This window comes from Gopherus flavomarginatus, chromosome 7 (genome assembly GCF_025201925.1).
Source record: "Gopherus flavomarginatus isolate rGopFla2 chromosome 7, rGopFla2.mat.asm, whole genome shotgun sequence".
Taxonomy (NCBI): Eukaryota; Metazoa; Chordata; order Testudines; family Testudinidae; genus Gopherus; species Gopherus flavomarginatus.
This window is the reverse complement of record NC_066623.1, coordinates 103,633,534-103,655,288: the sequence shown is the minus strand read 5'-3', so window position 1 is coordinate 103,655,288 and position 21,755 is coordinate 103,633,534. Positions and strand designations below refer to the sequence as shown.

Sequence of the window (21,755 nt, the reverse complement as noted above, 5' to 3'; positions counted from 1 at the left end):
TTTCCAGTGGCAGATGGCTGGATACTTAACTGCTTATTTAACTTCACCTAATAATTAAATATTCTTTTGAAAGGGATACGGAAAATGCAAGCAAAGTACAAAGTTAAAAGCTGGTCGTGTCTGGTACATGGTCCAGACTGGATTGACATGGCTTAATTCACTCATGCTGGTAAAACTCTCTTGGACACGTGGATGACAGGGTGCTATGAAAATGATATATTCACACATTCCTAGAATGCTAGCCATATTTTTAGTTTACCATGGTATTCAAGTACCTCTACATGTACACAAATGAAAAACACGTGGGGCTCTGCTGTACATCTCACACACACTATTGGTTTCGATGTTCAAGGTAATTTATTTCCCTCAATGATGACAAAATTAGTTCCCTCCACAAACGTAAGATCATCTCAGCAAAGTGCCATATAAAAACTGAAAAGTAACTCTTACCCACATTCCTCTGTGAGGAAACATCAGAGTGCAAAACAAGTAGTGCCACAGTATTGTGAAGGAATCCAAACTCCCGAGCTTGAGCTGAACTCCACCTGCGGTTCTGTTTGGCAAAGCATGGAGCAAAATATACATCACTGCCTACTTACATAGGTAGTAACACATTCAAAGCCAAGCATCTATAACTTTTTCTTCTCTGGATGCAGTGAAACCTTCCTGTACTACATGTAATAAAAACCCACTCAATCCATCACAGCTATGAAACATCAATTCATTCAGACAAAGGTGGAGTTTAAGCACAGATTTAAAGGAAAATGATAAAATAATCAGAGGAATACACCTTTTTAAACCTCATGAAAAGTCTGTCCTCTGACTTAAGCATATTAAAAATCTGGGAATAGTCAACCTAAGCACACACGACATACATGCCATTCCGGTGTTACCTGGTTATTTTGCCGGTTGGGGCCAAGGAGAAAGTTGATCATATGCCTTAAAGCAGAATGTCGGAGAAGAAGATTGCTAGCCCTTATACCCTGCTGTCAAAAGACAAAATGCAAAGTTACATTGCTGTACAGATAAAGAATTACGTTTTTTAGGAGCAAAAGTAATTCGCTGCACAGGCTAGACTCTAAATTCCCTACTTACGAAGAAAGTGTTTCTCTGTCAATAAGCTACACCTTCACATAGCAAGAGCACTAAATAAAGGATGCTTTATTAAATTCTTCTTTAGTGGTTTGTAAGCTTTTTGTGCCTTTAAAACAATTACAAACCATGCTGTGATGTACAGCACCATCCTCTCTGCTATTCAGCTTTCCACCGCAAACCTTTCAGCCTATTTCTTTAAATATTGTCAAATTATTGCATTTAGACTTAAGCAACACAGGCAAGGTTTAACATGTATACATTGCTTGTATTTCTATACTCTTCGGTCCCAATCTAGTGTTCAAAAGCCATGTACTTTACAGAGATAGGAGTTTTACTCATTTGAATTCTGGAAAGTTCTCATTACCACTGTTTTCTTAAATAGGTTCTAGAGTATCCAAAACCAGTTCCTTTTCTCACGTCCCTTTAAATTAAAATAATTTGAAAAGCTATTAGTTCATTTAGTTACCTTGTGTACAAAGTTGTTGAACAGGAAAAAGTACTGTGCACAGTTTTTACAGTTCTCGGGAACATCTTTATCCAACAGAGCAAGTAGCACCTCCATCAATTGATGTAGACTTTTTAACTGTCAAAAAGTAATATTTAAATTAAAGTGGCAATTGTCTACTGTGTAAATCATTCAAAAACACCCCCTATTAAGGTTGAGGGCTAGTTAACATCACCGTGTTTATATTCAGATGTACTTATTGTGATGAGAAAAACCAAACCAGGATGAAGCAGTCAAAACCTGCTTTCCCCTTTCAGACAGTAATATTATGTACATTATGAAAATGAAAGCAAAATATCAACATTCAGCAGAACTTGCTCAGAGAAATGGAATTTGGCCAGCTTTGTCTCACTGGGCCATTTAGCAGACTTTCCTTATAGGCTTAATTAGACAGCTTCCTAAACAGTGGCCCCAAAGGGGTAGGAACATCCTCCTCCCCATGAGAGAGTTATCTTAATCCATCACACAGAAGCATTCACTGAAAAAGTCCATATACAAAGTTAGGAAATTAATTTCTGCTGTGAATCGCAGTCTGGCAATTAAGAATAACTTAAAAGCCCATTGGCAATGCATGGAAATATGCTAGCAGCACAGAATGGTGATCATATTTTCTCAATTTCTCTTACAACTCAAGGACAATTCCATGAGAGTACACCTAAATTCATCTTTCTCACCTGGAAAAGACATTGTTCAGAAAGTACTTCCTGTTTCATATTTTCTTGTGGTTTCCCCCTTGTGGTATTACTAGGGACAGTTGCATGTAAGCAGGAACACTGAAAAAGCTCACCTACTGAGGCGCTTTCACCCAGAGTTAATCCTCTAATCACCATTGCATTTATATTCACTTCAGGGTACTATATTATGCTGATGTCAGATACTTCTGACTTCAGATAAGGAAGGGGAAGCAGCTGCAGGGAACTCAGATTCTGAATGTGTGTACACCAGACTTGGTAACATCAAAAGAGAATAAACCAAAACATGACAAAGAATGATTTTCAAACAACGTTTTTCAATTTTTTTGTGTGGGGTCGGCTTCTCTTTGAGACAACAAACTTGAATGTTTATATATATATATATATATATATATATATATATATATATATATATATATATATATATATATATATATATATATATATATATATATATATATATATATAAACATTCAAGTTTTTTTTTACATATATATTTACATATATATATATATTTTTACATACATATATATATATATTTTTTTTTACAGGGAATACTGTGTTTTAACTAAACTTGAGCTCTTAAAATTGATGATTGATTGCTGATCCCTCAATTTCAAGGATGATCTCGATCTCTACCATGGATTTACATATGGGTCCTGAGATGACTCAGGAGTCTGATCCTAGAACAGCAAATCCGCCTGCAGTAGGTACACATTTTGTGGCAGGTCAGAGGCTTGCTAAGAGCAAGTTATTTCTTTTTCCTTCCTCCTGTCTCTCTTTAGCTTCGAGGGAAAGGCATTTCTCCTCAAAGCGGGCCACTGTCTGATGGAGGATATGATGCCATTGGGGTTCGTTGGTAGCTTGCTCTTCCAAGCTTGTGATGTCCCCATCAGTTTTCTTAAGCTATGCTTTCAGTGTGTCTTTATAGCATTTCCTTTGACCACCATGGGATCACTGACCATGGGTGAGCTGAGAGTAGAGGACTTGTTTTGGGAGATGAGAGTCTGGCATCCGCACAGAATGTCCAGCCCTGCGAAGCTGGGGCATGAGGATCATTGCTTCCATGCTAGTGACACTGGCTTCAGCAAGGATACTGGCGTCAGTGCGGTGATCTTGCCACTTGATGCGAAGGATCTTCTGGCAGCATCATTGGAGGTATCCCTCCAAACTCTTGAGGTGCTGTCGATAGGTCACCCAGGTTTTGCATCCATAGAGGAGTGTAGGAACAATAATTGTCTTATAGACCTGGATCTTTGTGTCCTGCCATAGGTCACGGTCCATGAAAACGCATTGGAGCAATTTCCCAAAGGAAGCACTTGTGCACTGGATCCTGTGGTGGAGCTCACTCTCAATTTTTGCATTTTGAGAAAGTTGGCCAGGTAGCAAAAGTGCTCACTCTCCAAAGTCTGACCCTCGATGGTGATTTGTGGTGGGTCATGTACAAGGCATGAAGCAGGTTGATCAAGTACTTTAGTCTTCTCAATATTGAATGAGAGTCTAGGCTTCGATAAGCTTGTGCAAGAAAATCCAGTACGGACTGAGGGTCATTCTCAATGTCTGCGAGAATGACACAATCATCAGCATACTGAAGATTAGTAATGGATGCCCTGAAGACTTTAGACTTTGAGTGGAGACGCTGAAGATTAAAGAGCCACCCATTCATTCTATATTGAATGTCAACTCCACTGGGGAGGTGATCTTTAACAAGGACCAAAATGACTGCTAAATAGATGGAAAACAGGGTTGGGGCAATAACGCATCCTTGCTTAACCCCAGTTCTTATGACAAAAAGGTTCCATCTCAAGGCCATTACAGAGAACCGTAGCAGTCATCTGATCATGGAGAAGCCTTAGAAACTTAATAAATAATAAATTTTGGCAGCCAAATTTGGCCAGCACCTTCCATAGGACTTCATGATTGACAGAGTCAAAGACCTTTCTCAAATTGATGAAAGCCATGTACAGGTCCTAATTTGCTCCTGGAGACTTTTCCATCCTCTGTTACCTTAAAATTAAGGTGCATGTCATTCCCCAGCAAACTTAACTGCTATTTACGTATAGACAGAGGGCTGAGATCCCGTGATGTGTACCAGACATTCAAAATATGCAATGTGGGACTCCAAGACTGGGGTACACTGCATTATCGTGGCTAGAGGAAATGCACATGAAGAGATTCAAGAGCTGAAGAACTATGGAGAGAGAGGTTATTAAAACCTTCTACTTCGGTCATTAATAGAGGTGCATGGTATTTTCTGGCAATACAGTGCCAGCTATAACATTACAAAAATCAATACACTAATTCAGAATTAAATATCACTGACCTTATCCTGATAAAGCAAGGCACCGTCTAGAGTTTTTTCAAGAATGGTGGCAACAGCAATTCGCACCTCTCTTACACTGCACTCCAGCAGGAAAGTCCTGGAAAATACACAATGAAGCTGAAGGGAGCTTGGGATCAAACCTTCGGTTTGTCTATGCTACTACTTCATGCTGAAGTTTGGCATTTGGCATGTAAAAGGACAAAAGCTGAGGCTTGCATTCATGTTTGCTCCTACTACAACTGCCAATGTTTTAGTTTTTTAGAGCAGTGAACCTGCATTTGATCACTTTAAAAGACCTAACTGAAGTTATAGTACAATTCATAAGAGACATCTATACATATAGCATCAACGTTTTTCAATCAGCGCTTTTATACGCAGTATACAGTACGGTTGCATAGCAGATTCCTAGCATATGTTCCAGGCCACTCAAAAGTGATTAAATGGGATCTTGCCTCAACTTCTGAGAGCTGGCACACTTTCCCCACCCAGTGGTCTTCACCAATATATGATCTTATACATGGCATGATTACCATGCAATCTTCTCCAGTAATAAAAAAAAAATCCAAGAAGCAATTTCATAACAGCATACTACCACCATCACCTCCTCTCCAACATTTTCCATCTTAGATTACATGATAGGTGCCTTGGAAATGCTGAAACACTAGATATTTCCTTTTCTGATCAAGAACTAGCAAACCGACTTCCTGATATGAAATCCAAAATACCCTGAAGCATATAGGTAATTCAGAGAGAACTTTGTTTAAACACTAGTGAGTTTGATGCAGAAAAACAAAAAGCCATTCAAAGTTAGGGGTTCTCTCACAACTAAAGTTATGGAAGGAATGTCAACCTTGAATTTCCTTGCCTCAATTAGTGATTTTTATTGCTAGTTCGCTAGAAATATACTACAACGATCAGGTGATTTATGGGAATACAGTATGACAGCTGAAGAGCTATTCCCTCAAAATAATGATTTATCATCTAAATATTTAATACAATTAAGAAAATGCTTAAACTTAGATCATGAGGCTTTCTAATACATTGGAATATGTGCTAAAAAGTAAAAAGAGCCTTGGATGCAAAACAAAATTTTCTTGTAATCCCAAAACAAGCCAGTATTTAGTTGTGAGCTCTCCACTCATTTAAACTGTAATAGCAACAGCAACGGCCTGGATTTATTATGCTTAAAAGAGTTGCTGTGGACATCCCCACTGAAACCTTGGAATAGTGCAAGATAAACACAACAATCTGCAAGGAGGATTTAATGTAAATGCCTCTAAGATAGAAATAAACTAGGCTGAAGAGCTTTTGTAAACAACCACTTCATAAAAAGCTGAGGACCGACAAATAACTTGAGAATTCTCAATGAAAGGCATTCTGAAATAAGGCCTGACTAGCACATTTTAGTGGACTTTGTTTCTTGAACACAAATTACCTCCCCTTTCTATTAAGTACAATAAAACCTGTTTGATAACATCCTTCTGAGCAACTTGAACTATGAAATTGCTCATCTAGGGACTTCACTGCAGAGGAGTCAGTGGGTGGATGAACTTATTCAAAGAATATGCTTTAGCTTTTATATCTTTGTAAGAGAAACAAAATTGAGAATTCCTGCAACGATCTTGTTAAACACATTTAATCGTGTTTTCTGTTCCCTTCCTCTTGTAGCACAAACAAGGCAAGAGCTCCACAAATTCTTGTATCTCAAAGCAATCACTAAAACTAGATTAGACATTTGTTTCTCCATTTACGTGGTTATCACTAGTTTATTATATTTATTGGCTTCTTCATGAAAAATTAAGCAATTAGATAATGACAAATACTATTTCAAAACATATGATTAAGGGATACAGAATATACTGAACAGCTCTTCTACTTTTATTAGTATGTGCCAAACCACACCTTTAAGAAATGTTACTTATATTGACTTGAGAGAGGATACTGGTACTTACTTTACAAGCTCTCGTCCCTCTGATCCAACCAAATATTCAACTAGCCACTGACAGGCATCAAAACTTTTAGAAAGCAATGCATCAATGGTGGCAATCCATTCTTCTGTATCAGTCCTTTTATAAAGCAGAGACAGCAGGATCAGTAAAACAGCAGAATTTCATATCTGACTTTGTCTGATAATCAATATCTGGTGTTTTTAGAGCACGGGTGGGCAAACATTTTGGCCCAAGGGACACATCTGGGTGGGGATACTGCATGCAGGGCCATGACTGTAGGCTGGGGCAGGGGGTTGGGGTGTGGGAGGGAGTACGGGGTGTGAGGGGGTGCGGTGTGCAGGAAGGGGCTCAGGGCAAGGGGTTGTGGCAGAGAAGGTGTGCACGGTGTACGAGGGGGCTCAGGGAAGGGGGTTGGGTTGCAGAGGGGGTGCAGAGTGAGGGATGGGGCTCATGGCAGGGGTGCAAGGAGGAGTAGGAGGGAGCTCAGGGCAGGGAGTTGGGGTGAAGGAGGAGTGTAGGGCACAGCAGGGGCTCAGGTCGGGGGTTGGGGTGCAGACAGGGTGTGGCAGGGGGCTCAAGGCAGGGGGTTGGGGCGGAGGAGGGGTTCAGGGTGCAGGCTCTGGCCCAGTGCTGCTCACCTGGAGTGGCTCTGGGATGGCAGCGGTGCGCACCGAGGTCAGGGCAGGCTCCCTGTCTGCCATGGCCCTGTGCCGCTCCTGGAAGCGGCCGGCACCATGTCCCTGTGGCCCCTGGAGGAGGGGGGCAGAGGGCTCTGCGTGCTGCCCTCACCTGTGGGTACCTTCCCTGAAGCTCCCATAGGTTCCCCGTGGGCAATGGGAGCTTCAGGAGAGGTACCCACAGGTGAGGGCAGCACGCAGAGCCCTCTGGCTGCCCTCCCCCAGGAGCCACAGGGATGTGGTACCTCCCCTGATGCTCCCATTGGCTCCCCTCCCCTCACGGGCCGCAGGGACATGGTGCTCGGCCGCTTCCAGGAGTGGCACAGGGCCCACGGCGCCACGGGGCTGGCAATCCTGCAGGCCAGATCCAAAGCCCTGACAGGCCGGATCCAGCCTGCGGGCTGTAGTTTGCCCACCCCTGTTCTAGAGGTAGTTATCGTTCTGCTGTGCAGCTTTCAGGGCAGCAGGACCCAACTGGTCAGTCAAAGGGCAGTGGTTTGACTCCTTTTTCTAGGGAGCTACTGCTTCCACCACTGAAAAATATCTTAAGAATTTAACAAGATACAGTAACTCAAAACCTCTCTCTTTGTTTCACCTGTCTACAGTGTATAAAGGGCCCATGTCTTGATTTGAATTGAAAACATGTTGGATAGCACAGAGCAAAATAGTGAGACATTTAGGAAAAAGATCATCCATCACATTTTACTGTCTCAAATCCAGACTGGCCATTCCTGCACTGAGATCCAAAAAGTGGGTTTTAACATTATTCATAAACTCTGCAATACTCAGGAAAAAGTAAGTATTTATTTAAAACTAAAAATTTACTTGTGCTCATAAAATACCAGGATTCAGAGTTCTTATTTCTCAATTCAGAATACACGCTAATTAAAGCTCTGACCATTTCACTTGTATTTAAATCCTTTCTGCCCCCACAAAGATGTTATAGGTGACACCCACAGAAATGGGCAACTGCAGTAGAAATAAGTTGTCAAGTTTCCCTCCCTGGATTTTTTTGTGTTGGGCAAATTCCGTTTGTATTTGGAATTCCACAGCTGGAGAGTATTGCTGTGCTGGTGAATATCAACAGGATTTGTGGAGTCAAGAGGTTTAAATGTATGTTTCAAAAAGATACAGGATTTACAAGCCAGCAAATCTCTCATTGGGTGTGTGTCCATAGAGCACTAAAATGAGTCCTTACCTGAGTTTTTTCTTGGTTCGTAGATAGGTTTGGAAGAGGAACTGGACTGCTAGCTGTAGGCTCACCTTTGCCATACATGGGTAATAGGGGTGTTTTAGCTTAGTCTGAAAGAAATAACACATTCACTCCAGTCCAGCAGTTCATATTTGTAAAGAATCAGTAAACATAGCAAAATATTTGTTTTTTAAAGTTTTGCTTCATTTGGAGGCACATTGGCCGGCCCCAAGTTTTACCTACACTGAAATGAAGACTCTCCAGCTCAGAATACAAGACCAGTCTAAAATCAGGGCTATACCTTTGCTAAAATATGAACTAGCTTGCTGAAAAACCCAGCCAACTCAGGATGCTGGTTTGTTTACTGTTCCGTTATTGTGAGTAGACAGGACTGTATGAACTCCAGGACTCTGGAGTGCATCTATCAGAGCTGCCAGGCTTATAAATGTCCCTTTAAAGTTGGAAGCATTGTTTTACAGAAAGCTTCAAGAACTGGAAAAAGAATGATACGAAGGTGATTATCATCACTTGTGATCCACTCTTCCTATAGAAAGGGAATGCTAACCAGCCAGAGCACAGCAACTTGCATCCCTGTCACACAAGTTTTTAATTACAGAAATTTAAATCATACTTTTGTACATTTTACTGCAGTCTGATGACAACTGTTTCCATGATCAGGAACAGGAAAATAGCATCAGCTTTTAACTAGATGCTGTCACTAGGAAACGTAATCGGAGATATTGAATAATTTAAACAAGAATTCCATTAATCTACCCAGCTGCTTCTCTTCTGACTGGGGCCCAAACAGCCGTACGTATGCCCTCCTGTCCAAAATTATAGCACCCAAGGATTAAAATCCTGCTACTTACAGCATTCAGAGAAGCTAACGACAGAACAAAACTGAAATAGTCACTACTGTACACATCTCTATTCTTCATAAATTTCAGATTTTCATCTCTCACCATCTGTAAAGGAGAAGTGGTTATTGTTAGTAATGAACAGCAAGAAACCATTACATTTTCCCAGGTTATAGTGCTCACATTAACATTCCAATCCTACCTACTCGGGTGGGATCGGAGTGTTTGGCACATGGTCCTGCAACTAACTTATTTGTGCTTCGAGCTCACCGTATTGCTTTGGGGAAGTTAGTACTGAGAGATTTCCATAAAGGCAATTATTTTCTCCCAAAACATGGTAAGAATCACACTGGCAGAGTGAGAATAATTTACCCACTTGCCCAGCAAAAGACAGCTTGTGGTTTTGTTTGTATTTAGGAATGTTACAAGACTACGTGCCAAGAAAATGGAAGCTTAGGATCACTAAGGTGCTATACAAAAGTTACTGGAACATAAAATTAGCAGGTGCAACAAAGACTCAAGATAACAGAGTCATGAATGCAGTTTCCCCCAAGCAAGTTTCACTAGAAGCTTCACAAAAAGTTTAAAACAAATTCTGTTTTCTGTGACTACATGTTTTATACACCATACTGCTCTGTAAATCCTCCTGTACTCCACTGCTTAAACTGTCACCAATTCTCCCTCCATTGGCTTCCTATCTTACCAGGCCAACTTCAAAGCCCTCATAGGCAGAGGTAACATTTGTATGTCTGAGCTTGTCTCCTTCTCTTTGTTTTGGTTTCTCCCATTCTCCTCACCTTACTGTTCTCACACTTTGCTCCAAAAATAAGGACAGCTAGATAGAATTCCTGTTTATCTGCCATATATCTTCTCTGTTCTTCTTCACACTCACTTCAAGGACTCCATCCTTTCGGCTCTCATCAATCATCTCTTCTCTCTCCCTTATACACCTGGATTTTAATGTTCATTTAGATTGTTTTAAACTAAAAATTCTTCAAGGCAGGGAGTCTGTCAATCAACGTTTTTGAATTATATGGTGTAAAAGTACCATGCTGTACAATTAGTTATTAGTATTGGACTGATGGCTACAGGAACGAGTCGAACAGTCCTGAAACATTTCCCACCTTTAATCTAGTTTTGTTTTCAACAAATCTATTTTGACATTGTCAGCTTCAAAATAATGTATTTCACCTGCTATGCCTCATAAATTAATTGACAGGAGCAGCATTCAGTCCCTATTTTTGGAGTTCTATACCTGATATATTCGTACAGGCATTTTCTCTACAAAGAGTCCCTTCTTCTCTCCTTTTCTGACCAGCTTAGTCAATATGGAGAGACGGTCACTGTTGGGTCTGTGTGGCCGAGGTGATGACTGGGGTGAAATTTCTGGAGAAGATGGAGCAGATCTAAGAGACAGACAAGTTTAATGCTGATAATTGAATCCTGAGATAATCTTGCAAGGCAATTTTCAAGATACCAACAGGAAAATGTCATCTTAATAAAGTGTTTTGATCCTTATCTCAATATATTTTTGGAGGCTGTTGAGTCAGTGTCAGACCTCTCACTACAACAGTAGTGGGAGCATGAAAGTTACTCACGGAAGCAATAAAAAAAGTACTCAGCCTTTAAAAAACAGGGCAGACAGCATGCTCCTTTGGGGGACAGGAATTATCCTATTCTTAGTTTTGTCCATGGTATCTAGATATCATGGAATCAGAAATGCTTCAGATAGGAGGACAAACTTACAGCGAGAGATCCTCAGCTTCTTGCCGTACAACGCTGACTCGACTTTTCTTTGGTAAGACTGGAGAGTTCTGATCCGAGACTCTCTGGTAAAACAGCATGTAGGCATTCCAGTACCGCCGACGCACGTCGGGATAAGGGTTAGCTTTAAGGAAAAATGAGGTTCAAGTCAGTCTTTGTAGGTATAATTAGCCTTAAAATCCCTACAGGGGAAACATAACTCAATAGACAATTAATGCAAAAGGTAAGCTATATAAAGTAATTTTAACCATTTTAATCCCAGCCTATTCTGAGGCAAGCGAGCACAAGCCGTGGGGCAACAGGGAATTTGGTTCAATAAGTATTATTCAATCCTCTCTCTATAAGCAGTGAAAGCATTCGTCAATGTGGAAAGCTTTATGAAAAGTTGCTTAGGAAGGTTTCCTAGTCAAATGTAACTGAAGACATTCTAATTCTAGTCATTCCGAGTCAAAGTGTTAATCCTAGCATGTTTGGATAAAATTTACTTAATTCTAACTCTACAGTGAATTAGTATGAAACAAGGCCATACTAATTAAGCCTGTACTTATTACTTACACTGATCATATACTTTTGGTCTATACTCTCCACCAAAACATTCATATTCCAAGGTTTCATCAGTTAACTCAAATTCTTCAACAACGGTGTCATTGAATTTATACCATTTTCCTTTTCCACATCCCCTATGGTCAAACACAACAGAAAGTTGAAAGAAGTTACAAGATAGGTTTGAGTACCTTAAATTAAAAAAAACAATTCTCTAGCAATGAAATTCCTGAGATTGGGTCTGCTTTGATGGTGAACAAGAAGGGCTTTAAAACTATTCTTAAAGTTACAAAAAAAATGAAAAGGTGTGATTTAAAATTCAAAAGCATGAAACATGATGTCTAATGTTCAGATATCATTGAAAGCCCCAATCTTGCAAGCCTACGTGGAACCCTAATGGGTATGTCTACACTGCATCTTGGAAAGAGCCTTCCAGAGCCTTGGTTATACAGACTTCTGATAGCAGGACTCACCGTAGCATACTAAAAATAGCTGTACAGATGTTGCCACCTGGGCTGGAGATCAGGTTCTCAAGCCCCCTGCCCCTCCCCACCCAGGCTTGAGAGCCCAGCTGTAATGTCAAAGCAATGTCTACACAACTATTTTTAGCTCACTAGCATAAGTCTGTCTACCCTGGCTGGGCAGCTTGCGCCCAGATGCAGTGTAGACACACCCAATGACATCAACTGGGGTAGCTTACAGGATTGGACTTTAGTTCACACTAAAATTTTCAACTTTTTCCAGAAGCGCTTACGTTTTTTTCAGTAGCTCACGTCTTTGTTGGTAGCTTTAAAGGACTCACTACGTTTAACAAGGAACCTGGGATGTTCCTTTTAAAACAAGTCATCTTCAGACCCAGATGCTTTGGTCCTAACCCACTAACGTGTGATCATTGTCATTGGTTACCTCCTGTCCTTTATAAAGGAATAATAGTGCCCTGCATGGGCTTGGCCACTGTGCACAATCACACCAACAAGCTCGTAGTTTTCTGTAGGGGCAACTTTTTTTCGTGGGGATCCTCCACCTCCTTGATCTGTATTTCTTCCATTGTCACCAACTTCTGAAGAGGAATCTTGTCGAGCCATTCCTGAAACTGTGTAGGGTTCCATGTTCAACATCCAGGGAAACTGTTCAAAAGCAAACATCTTGGATTAAACTAAGACACCATCTGGTATGTACCAGCTTGCTGTAGTTGTATAAAAACACAAAAAGACTTACTCAAATGCCTTATACACTGGAAATATCAAATGAAAGTGCTGTGCTTTTGCCTTTTATTCGCACAATGTATAAGGTAGCCAGCATTTCTTTAAGAGGCAGGTTTTTGCTCTTGCTTTCCAGGCCATCAAGGACTTGGGAGTAAAGTGGAAACAACAGACTCAGCCCTTGAAAGGCTCCACAGGGAGCTACATGCAAACATTATCACTGCAGAGAAGTACAATGGTCTCTGAAAAAATGCTTTTTTCAGGAAGAGGATGAAGGGAAAAATGGGAATTCAAGAGGAGCCCCGGGGGCGGGGAAGAATATCAAGCAGTTCTCTTACCCTTATCTGTTCATCATATTTAATGGAGCGGCCACTCTCCCAATCAAATCCAAATCTCATCAGGTGGATCACCAAAACACTGGGCAGAGCTTTAATGCACGTGCGCTTCACTGTAGTTCTCTTAGAGAGAAGAAAGTCACCTGTCTAGATACTCATTAAAAAACATTGTACGATTCCTGTCTAGTCTAAATGATTTTTAAAGAATAATGTCCCAAAATTGTACACACTGTGCCAGATGAAAGTTAGAAACACACACACAAGCAATGAGCAATGTGTACAGAACCCACACAGATTGGGTTATTTATACCTTTAGCTAAAACATCTTATACTATCCAGTCGCTCATCTGAGCGTTCATGATATACAAAACACAAGTCATAGGGGATGGAACTTGATGTTTGGTTAGGGCTCTAGATTTGAATTTAATTTGTGATCATGAATGAAAGACATTGCTGTCTCATATGCCATATGAAATCTTTCTTCCTACATCCATGTAGAAAACAAGGAAATACTAAGGGCTACGTCGACACTTCACTTATGTCGGTAAAACTTTTGTTGGTCAGGGGTGTGGAAGAAACACACCCTGACTGACAAAAGTTGTAATGACAAAAAGCGCCAGTGTGGACAGTGACAAAGAGCAGCTACAAGTGCGCACCTTACAGTGCACCTTACAAAGTGCGCACCTTACAGCTACAAGATTTTAGCGGCACAGTGTACACATAGCCTAAGTCATAGTGTGTATTTTAATCTCTCCTCACAAAAGTAAAATACCTTTTCTTTGCATTTCTCACAGTAGTATGCATTACTTCCCTCCAGAACTTCTCCTCTAACAAATTGATCCAATGAAATTTCCAGACTTTGACATGAAGTGACTCCTAGATTGAGCGCCATGAAGGCTTCTTCGCGTTCATACCTAGATTCAAGAGGGGGAAAAAAAAAACCATTAAAATATTAGAGAACGAAGCAAAACACATCTAGTTTAGGTATGTCCTCCTAGGAAGAATCTTCAAATTGTTAGGGCAAAGGCTGGAAATCAAGAAATGTGTGCTTTATTCCCAGCTCTGTTACTGGCTTGCTAAGTGATCACAGACAAGTAATAATCTGCTTATCAGTTTTCATAAAGATAAATAGCCACTTCTGGAAAGTATAACTCATATACAGAGGATCAGCTCTGAAAGTAGTTACAATTTCTGGGCAGAGCTTTCTTCACTTTTGTTGAGATTTCAGCTGCTGATTAGGATTATTTTCTTACACCTACTTGACTTTAGGAGAGAACCATGATTTAGAATTATTTTCTGTTTGATCTAAGTGGCCATCAATTGGTTACAGGGTTCCTGCTCTCATTTTCAGCTTCTATTTTGGAGCCACTAATTAGAAAAATGTGATGACCGATATAAGGAATTATGAGCCTTAGAATTTTAGCTTGAGAATGCTAGATATTTCCTATACTAGATAAGGTGCTGGAAGCATTTTAGTTACCAGCTGTTTACAAAGTACCATTTTGCTCTACTTTTTAAAACTGGAGACATCACATGGTACTGTACAACTAGGTGACATGGTTCCAAATTTGCTCATGTAACATTAATATATGAGCAATTTTAAACAAGAAGGAAAAGTGGTCCTGAATTCTGAGCCAGTAGGACACAGGCATAGGAAATTATGTTGCACAGGGCAAACGGTCAATGAATATTAAAGGGATTTGCAATACTAAGATTACAATAGAGTTGAAAGTTTATTTCTCCTCCCACATCTGTTACTTTAAGAAGCAGAAGTAAACTCCATTATGTAGGGACGTCTCACACTGCCTAGTTACTTACCTATGAGGACAGTCCTTACAGATCTTCTGATCTGAGTAGATACCCTGAAAAGTATTCTTAAATATTTGGTCTCGTCCTATTTTCTGTTGAAGATAGAAAGTTAAAGTATCAGTTGGATATTTTTGTTACGTACAAAGAGCAGTATCAGGAATTTAGTCCCGTTTTTACTTATTACATAAAAAAACCCTGTGCTAATGCAATGTTAAGGTCACAAAGTACAAAAGCAGAAACTGCAGAATTTAATTCATCGCAATGTTAACTTACTCACACTGTGTACAGAGTACTTCATACATACACTTCCTCCTTGATTTTTAGTGTTTCATATAAGCTATATCACCAAGATGCATTTCCTCAAATATTTAAAAAGCAAGTCTGTCTAAAATTAAGATTAGATATAGTCTTCTATTTTAATCCCCATTTCATCACTCCCCCTCCCCATCTTACTTTGCCAGTGCTAAATCAATCCTCCTAAAATGCAGCATGTGTAATTTGATGCCACATTAGAATTTTTTCACAAAAGTTTAAGGCAAATAGGAACAGGCATTTGGGAAGTGAGGTTTTGAAGTTTAAAAGGTTGATCTCACATGAAAGATTAATAACAGTTTTTTAACTGTTGTTCGAGATGGGTTGCTCACGTTCATTCCATTGTAGGGTGTGCACTCGCTATATGTACCAGTGCCAGAAGTTTTTTCCTCACTGGTATCTGTAGGGGATCGGCTCTGTTGACCTCTGCAGTAGCATGCGTATGCGCCAGTATGAGGCGCACTGCTGGCCCCCTGCCTCTCTCAATTCCTTCTTGCCAGAACTCTGACAGAGGGGAAGGAGGGTGGGTTATGGAACGGACATGAGCAACACATCCTGAAGAACATCAGTTATGAAAAGTTAGTAGCCGTTTTGTCTTCGAGTGTTTGCTCAAGTCCATTCCATTGTAGGTGACTCCCAAGCAGTACTTCTGGAGGTGGACAGGCTTTCATGCATAGGTCAATTACAACACCACTCTGCCAAATCCAGCATCATCTCTGGCCTGCTGGGTAATGGTGTAATGCTCAGCCACTGCCAGGAACCTGCCGAGTAGTGGCTGTGGCTCTGTGGTTCGGGACACGTAGGTAGTCCTGGCGAGTGGGCCGGGGTACTGTGCCATGGGGGTGACTTCTGTAGGGGGTGCCATTGAGGGTTTTCCCCTAGAAACAGGTGGGGAGGGAGGGATTCTTAGGCCTCTCTTCCTGAGGAGTAGGCAGCACCAGGATGAGAAAGATGTCTTTTGCCGCTTGAAAGGCTTCTGAGGCGGATGGCACCGTGAGGTGCCATGTACCTCTACCACTCCCTGGAGGCAGATTGCAGGGCGGACTAGGCCCAATAGGCAAGGCTACTGCGTGACTGCACTCTGGTGGCAGCAAGGTGGCACGACTAGGTCCAGGGTTGTCATTTCCCTTATTCTTGCAGGACCCTGGGAACGCCCCCTCCCGGAGTGCTTCTTGTGCCTTTTGGCTGGTACCGGTGCAAGGACAGTCATCGGGAGACAGCTGGCGCCGAGGGTGCACTTGTCGATGCCGAAGTATTCGGCACTGAGTCTGAATGTGCCGGCTCCGAGGCCAGTACAAGAGCAGACTCCACGAGGAGCATATGGAGCCTGATGTGTCTCTCCTTTCTGGTCTAGGGCTTGAATCCCTTGCAGATACAGCACTTTTCACAAATGTGGGACTCAGACACTTCAAACAATTAAAATGCGGATTGCTGATTGGCATGGGCTTCTTGTAGGCTTGAAGCCCGAGGGTGGGCATGTCCCATCCCTGGACTAAGTCCTTTGGAGGACTATGAATAACTAAGTACACTAGCACTATTAGGAACTGATAACTACACAACTATTTACACAACACAAATTAAAAGAACCACTGAAAGAGAAACTACTTGCTAGAGCAAGGGCAGTGCTCCAGCACCGACACTGGTGGTAAGAAGGACCTGAAGGAGGGCGGGGGCCAGCAGCACCCCTTATACAGGCACATATGTGCGCCACTCGAGAGGGCACTAGAGCTGGTCCCCTACAGATATACCACTGAGGGGAAAAAAAAAACAGTGCATGGGGCGAGCACACACACCTACAATGGAATAGAAATGAGAAAGTCACTCGAAGAACTGCAATGGCCTAGAAATTCCAGGTGTGTTTTATTTGTTTATCTGGATGATGATGTGTTTGATTAGTTGTGGTATTTATTGGGTGGGGGCACGGGGAGGTGGTATGTTTGTGGATGGAATTAAAGTAGTTCCTGAATATATTACGGCTCCAATGCAGATATAGCTCCCCAAATCCAGACAAGAAGAGTTGGTTTATGGAGGCCTGGTACTTTCTGGCTACTGTAAAATGATAAGGTGGGCCACTGAGTAGACTAAAAACTTCCCTCAAAGTAGGTCTCTTTTCATTAGTGGGAGGCATGAATCCACACTTGGAGTGTGAAAGAGAAGGGGCCTTTTTTGGGTGTGGGAGGGTGAAACAACGTGCATGGGGAGATGTGGTTCATTTCTGGGCAACTTGCAAGCGCCATGGGAACTGATCTCACTGAGGAATTCTTAGCCAAAAGAAAATTCACAAGCCAAACACTCCCATCTTAATAAAGTGAAAGACAAATAAATATCTGTCAATAACTTTAGAGGAACATACACTGAAATATTGGAGGTCTCGGCTCTCAACATTAGAATGCCGATAAACGAAGAGTTAATGTCACCCAAACACACCTAAACCAGGCCCCCAACTTTATCACTAACCAGAATCAATGGAAACAAAGATTTAATCCTAGTCTCAAACAATGCACATCCCCCTCATACCACTGAGTCCAAAAGACAGGCATGATTTAACTGGTCTCACTGAGCCATCTGTATAATTTAAATAAAAATGCATCTGTGTTACATCAATACACCAGATTAATTTTCTGCCTTCTAAAAGCTCACCAGGAATGACTTTTTTTTTACATTTCTTTCCCCACAAATGATTACATTCTGGAGAGTAGCTTGGGAACAATCTCCCCTTCAAAATATTAATCAACATAATTGTTATATGATGGATTTAGAATAAATGCCATATTTTGGGCTATGAATCATGTGAGGCCTTGACCTAAAGTTCCATTACCAAGGATTCAAGTGGTGGGGATCAGAGGCATCATGTGAAGGACCTAGGGTGGCAGGAATTATATTTACTTATCAAACATACGTAACCAAAACGATTTTTGCCAGAATTCTGGACACCACAGGCAAATTACACAAAGAAATTGATTTAGGAGATTTAAGGTGCTAAAGCTACAAGTTATGAACTTCTCAGAGTCTATCAAAACCACGTTTCCCAAAAGCCCATCCAAAATGCAAGGTGCAAAATGTGTGCAGGGTGGAAGGATGACAGGGCAAAATTACGGTTCATTTTAAATCTCTGTATTTTGTTCTCAAAAATTAGTAAGATTTTCTTGCATTTGACAAAAATTGTTAACACAGCAGCTCTTAACTTACTTTCCAAAGGTGCAGGGACAAAACCCCCCACCAAAAACACAACAGAAACCCACACAAACTTCTACCTTGAGGTATTCATCCATCTGATCTATAAGGCTAGTAAAGAATTCATAAGCATCTTGTTGCTCTCGAACATAAAGTTCCTTATTCCACATCTTGAAGATCTATAAAGACCAAAAAGATAATCAGTTTTATAGCCACCACTGTAAAAAGTGAATTTTACATGTTTATGGCTTCTACTTAAACTAATAAATATCCTTTTTAAGGTAAGACCAGACAGATGTTTAATTACTAGTAAGAATCATAAATATTGACATGTTTCACCATGTCTGAATCCAAGTTCCACATATTAACTAATTAGGAAAATTATATAGGCTGAACAAAATGGAAATGATACCTTCCAAAAGTTCTCAGGTACATAATACTGCAATTTGCTTTCCATCAAATGGCCAAAGAGAGATTGAATTTGATAGAATACACTGTCATCTGGATTGTCCATATCATCGTCGATTGAAAGCAATGCCTTGGGGGGGAAATAACCATTTGTAACATTTGCAAAAATATCACATAAGAATTTAAATTAATAATTCTGTTACTACTGCGTGTTTAAAACAAGGCACAAGTGTTCCTAGAAGACAAAACTGAGTTTGTGAATAAAAATTTACATTTTAGATAAAACTTGCAGTGCTAAACAATAGATTCATTAAAAAATTCTTTTAAAAACTGATTTTGATATTATAACCTATCATTTCTCTTAAGAATTTCCATGTCCTGAGCCATTCAGCATATTTCAATACTCCCGATAGGAATCTATTTTGGGACTTGAATGAATTTACAGTAGAATTAATTAAATATTTGTAAAATAATTTGACTAATTTTGTAGTGTTTGACAAATATTTGACTAAAAACCCTTTTCTTTACTCAGCTCTGATTTATAGTAAAGTATGGGCTGGCAGAAAGCATGTGTCCGAAATTAAAAATTAAATTTACCTCAGGGAGACCTGGCTGCATGTATAGCTGCTGGAAGACTGCATTCATGTAACAAGTGGCACCACCATTCTTCAGCCCCACAAATCCTGAAGTGGATCGACTATCCACAGGTGGAAGATACTTATGGGAAAATTGACATTTCTCTGTATCAGTTGATTATAGGAAGTATGAACTCCAACAGCTTGTAAATCAAATTATTATTATATAGGCAGTTATAAAAAGGTATGCTGGCTGTCAAACAACATTTTCATACATTTCACTGAGATCTGGGGAAAATTTGTGAGAGCTATGCACACAAATGGTTGTACGTGGCTGTACAGCAAATATTGAATAGAAGATACCTAAGAACGGTCTACAAAGTTGTGTACCTTTTAAATCAAACCAGTCAACGATTTTTTGGCAATAATTTTGTTTATCAAGATGACAACTGCCTAATAGACTCAAAAGTGTGCTTGCTCTTGGAAAGATCAATAGGTATGCATTCATTCAGATCTGATTACCATCACTTTAAAATGAAGGCCCTGGAACATTAGTGGTTGAAACAAGTAAGTGGCTGTAAACAGTATTTCAAATCACACGGAATAATTTAAATTGCATCAAGGGCATCTTACTTACATCAAACTCCTTCGTAAGTGCAGGGTCAGGCTGATGGTGCATAGAAAGCAGCTCTTTTGCTATAAGCTGAAGATTGGAAAGTGAGCTACCAGCCAACATCACTAGCACTTCATAAGCTGCTAATCGGCTACCCACTGTACTGCACCTAAAAAGAAAACCATAAGCGGGATCTATTTAGTAGGTAGTCATACTCCATAATTTTAAATACTGGTAAATCTTGTTAGTCAGACTGTGTAATCCACTTATAATTACCAAAGGAAAACAAAATAGAAAAGATGTTTAGAGACTCCTCAATAGTCTGATTCACAACATCCTGTGAGAATTTTATTCCCTGGACCGGTACCAGTGAATGTTACTCATTTTGTGGGAAAGGTTACATTTGTGCTGAAGGTCAAAAAAAGACACCGCGAGACACCAACTGTGCACGTGCATCCCATTCGGGCACTGCTACCAAAGATCTCTGACCAATGGCGCCAGGATGCACCAACACCTGAAGTGGAGCACCCAGCGGGGTACCACTCGAAGAAGTAGTTAACTTTCCATGCATGTGTTATTTAGCCATCTTTCCATGGTGATGAATATTCTTCAGGCTAGAGGATTCCCCACCACCTCTAGGCCAAGATACCATGCCCACTGGGTACAGCTCTCTGCTGCATGTGACGTTCTTAATAGGTTTGACAGGCAAATCCTTTGGGATTTAGAGATTAGTGGGAGTTTAAAGGCACACAGGAATTGGCAAGTTTTGATACAGCCCTTTAGCAAATGCACAAGTAGCTCATTATTAAAGTCCCCAAAGATAGAGCTGGAAAGTCGACCCATTGCACTAATCCCCACACCTTACAGTTCCAGCCTGCAATCCAGCTAGGCAAGAATTTGTACAGCATGAATAAAAATGCAAATTATTTTCTTTACTTTGGGTGAAAGTCCTGCTGACTGATGGCAGCACTGCCAGCTGGAGAATTGCTATTCAGGATAATCCTAGATGCTCGGAAGAGGAAATCATCTAATAACTGTTTAATCAAAGATGAACCTGTAAGAAAGCAAATCCACATTTAATATTAAATATCTGCCGTATTGCTACAAAGACAGTCAAATCTTGTCCATATGAAGAAAGCCACCTGTTTAAAATGTCACCATGCTAGCCTTTCAGCAGCAGCAGGAACTATCCTATTTTCTTCATTACTGATTTTTCAAATCAGACACTAGTAACTATCACAGGAAAATCTGATCAGAATTTCTAGATGCTGCAGCAGTGGTGAAGCAGCAACAAAACTATATGCAGCCACAATATTATTACTCTCCTGTAAGTTCCCTCCACACAGACCATGGCAGAGAAAAATGTTTTTAAATAATTCACTACAAATCCCAAACCAAACCCAAACAACCTGCAATAAAGAACATTGTTACTAACTCAGGTAAGTTTTTCCATGTAACCCCTCACTACTTCTCCCGGTACCAAATGACTTCATAAAGCTATGTCTACACTTACGGTGGTGTGTAAAATACAAACACTGTATGCCCAGCTAGCATGGGTAAAAACAGCAGTGTAGAAGGGAAAGCATGACTTTGGTGAGTAGAGAACCCTAAACGTTTGAACCCCAAGGGTATACATACACATGCGCTCTACATGCCCAAGCAGTGACTAAAACATCCACACTGATATTTTTCTGCAGCATAGCGTCCTGCTGCCAGATCCTTTCCCACCA

General features: G+C 40.6%; 1 protein-coding gene across 3 annotated transcripts in view; it reads right to left on the bottom strand.

Moving 5' to 3' along the window:
- USP24 (ubiquitin specific peptidase 24) overlaps positions 1-21,755 on the bottom strand; it is a 119,076-nt gene that overhangs the window by 17,342 nt on the left and 79,979 nt on the right. For 2 of the 3 annotated variants that reach the window (XM_050961937.1, XM_050961935.1), the window contains exons 40-58: positions 20,962-21,079; positions 20,050-20,194; positions 19,435-19,554; positions 18,842-18,967; positions 18,510-18,608; positions 14,953-15,035; positions 13,907-14,048; positions 13,138-13,257; positions 12,504-12,724; positions 11,610-11,734; positions 11,037-11,178; positions 10,546-10,696; positions 9,303-9,398; positions 8,440-8,543; positions 6,568-6,681; positions 4,616-4,712; positions 1,562-1,678; positions 894-986; positions 451-553 (exon numbers count right to left, since the gene is read on the bottom strand). In XM_050961937.1, the coding sequence (XP_050817894.1) occupies positions 451-553; positions 894-986; positions 1,562-1,678; positions 4,616-4,712; positions 6,568-6,681; positions 8,440-8,543; positions 9,303-9,398; positions 10,546-10,696; positions 11,037-11,178; positions 11,610-11,734; positions 12,504-12,724; positions 13,138-13,257; positions 13,907-14,048; positions 14,953-15,035; positions 18,510-18,608; positions 18,842-18,967; positions 19,435-19,554; positions 20,050-20,194; positions 20,962-21,079 (2,316 nt within the window). The remainder of the gene's footprint in view (positions 1-450; positions 554-893; positions 987-1,561; positions 1,679-4,615; positions 4,713-6,567; positions 6,682-8,439; positions 8,544-9,302; positions 9,399-10,545; positions 10,697-11,036; positions 11,179-11,609; positions 11,735-12,503; positions 12,725-13,137; positions 13,258-13,906; positions 14,049-14,952; positions 15,036-18,509; positions 18,609-18,841; positions 18,968-19,434; positions 19,555-20,049; positions 20,195-20,961; positions 21,080-21,755) is intronic. The other variant, XM_050961936.1, reaches the window with a different exon arrangement.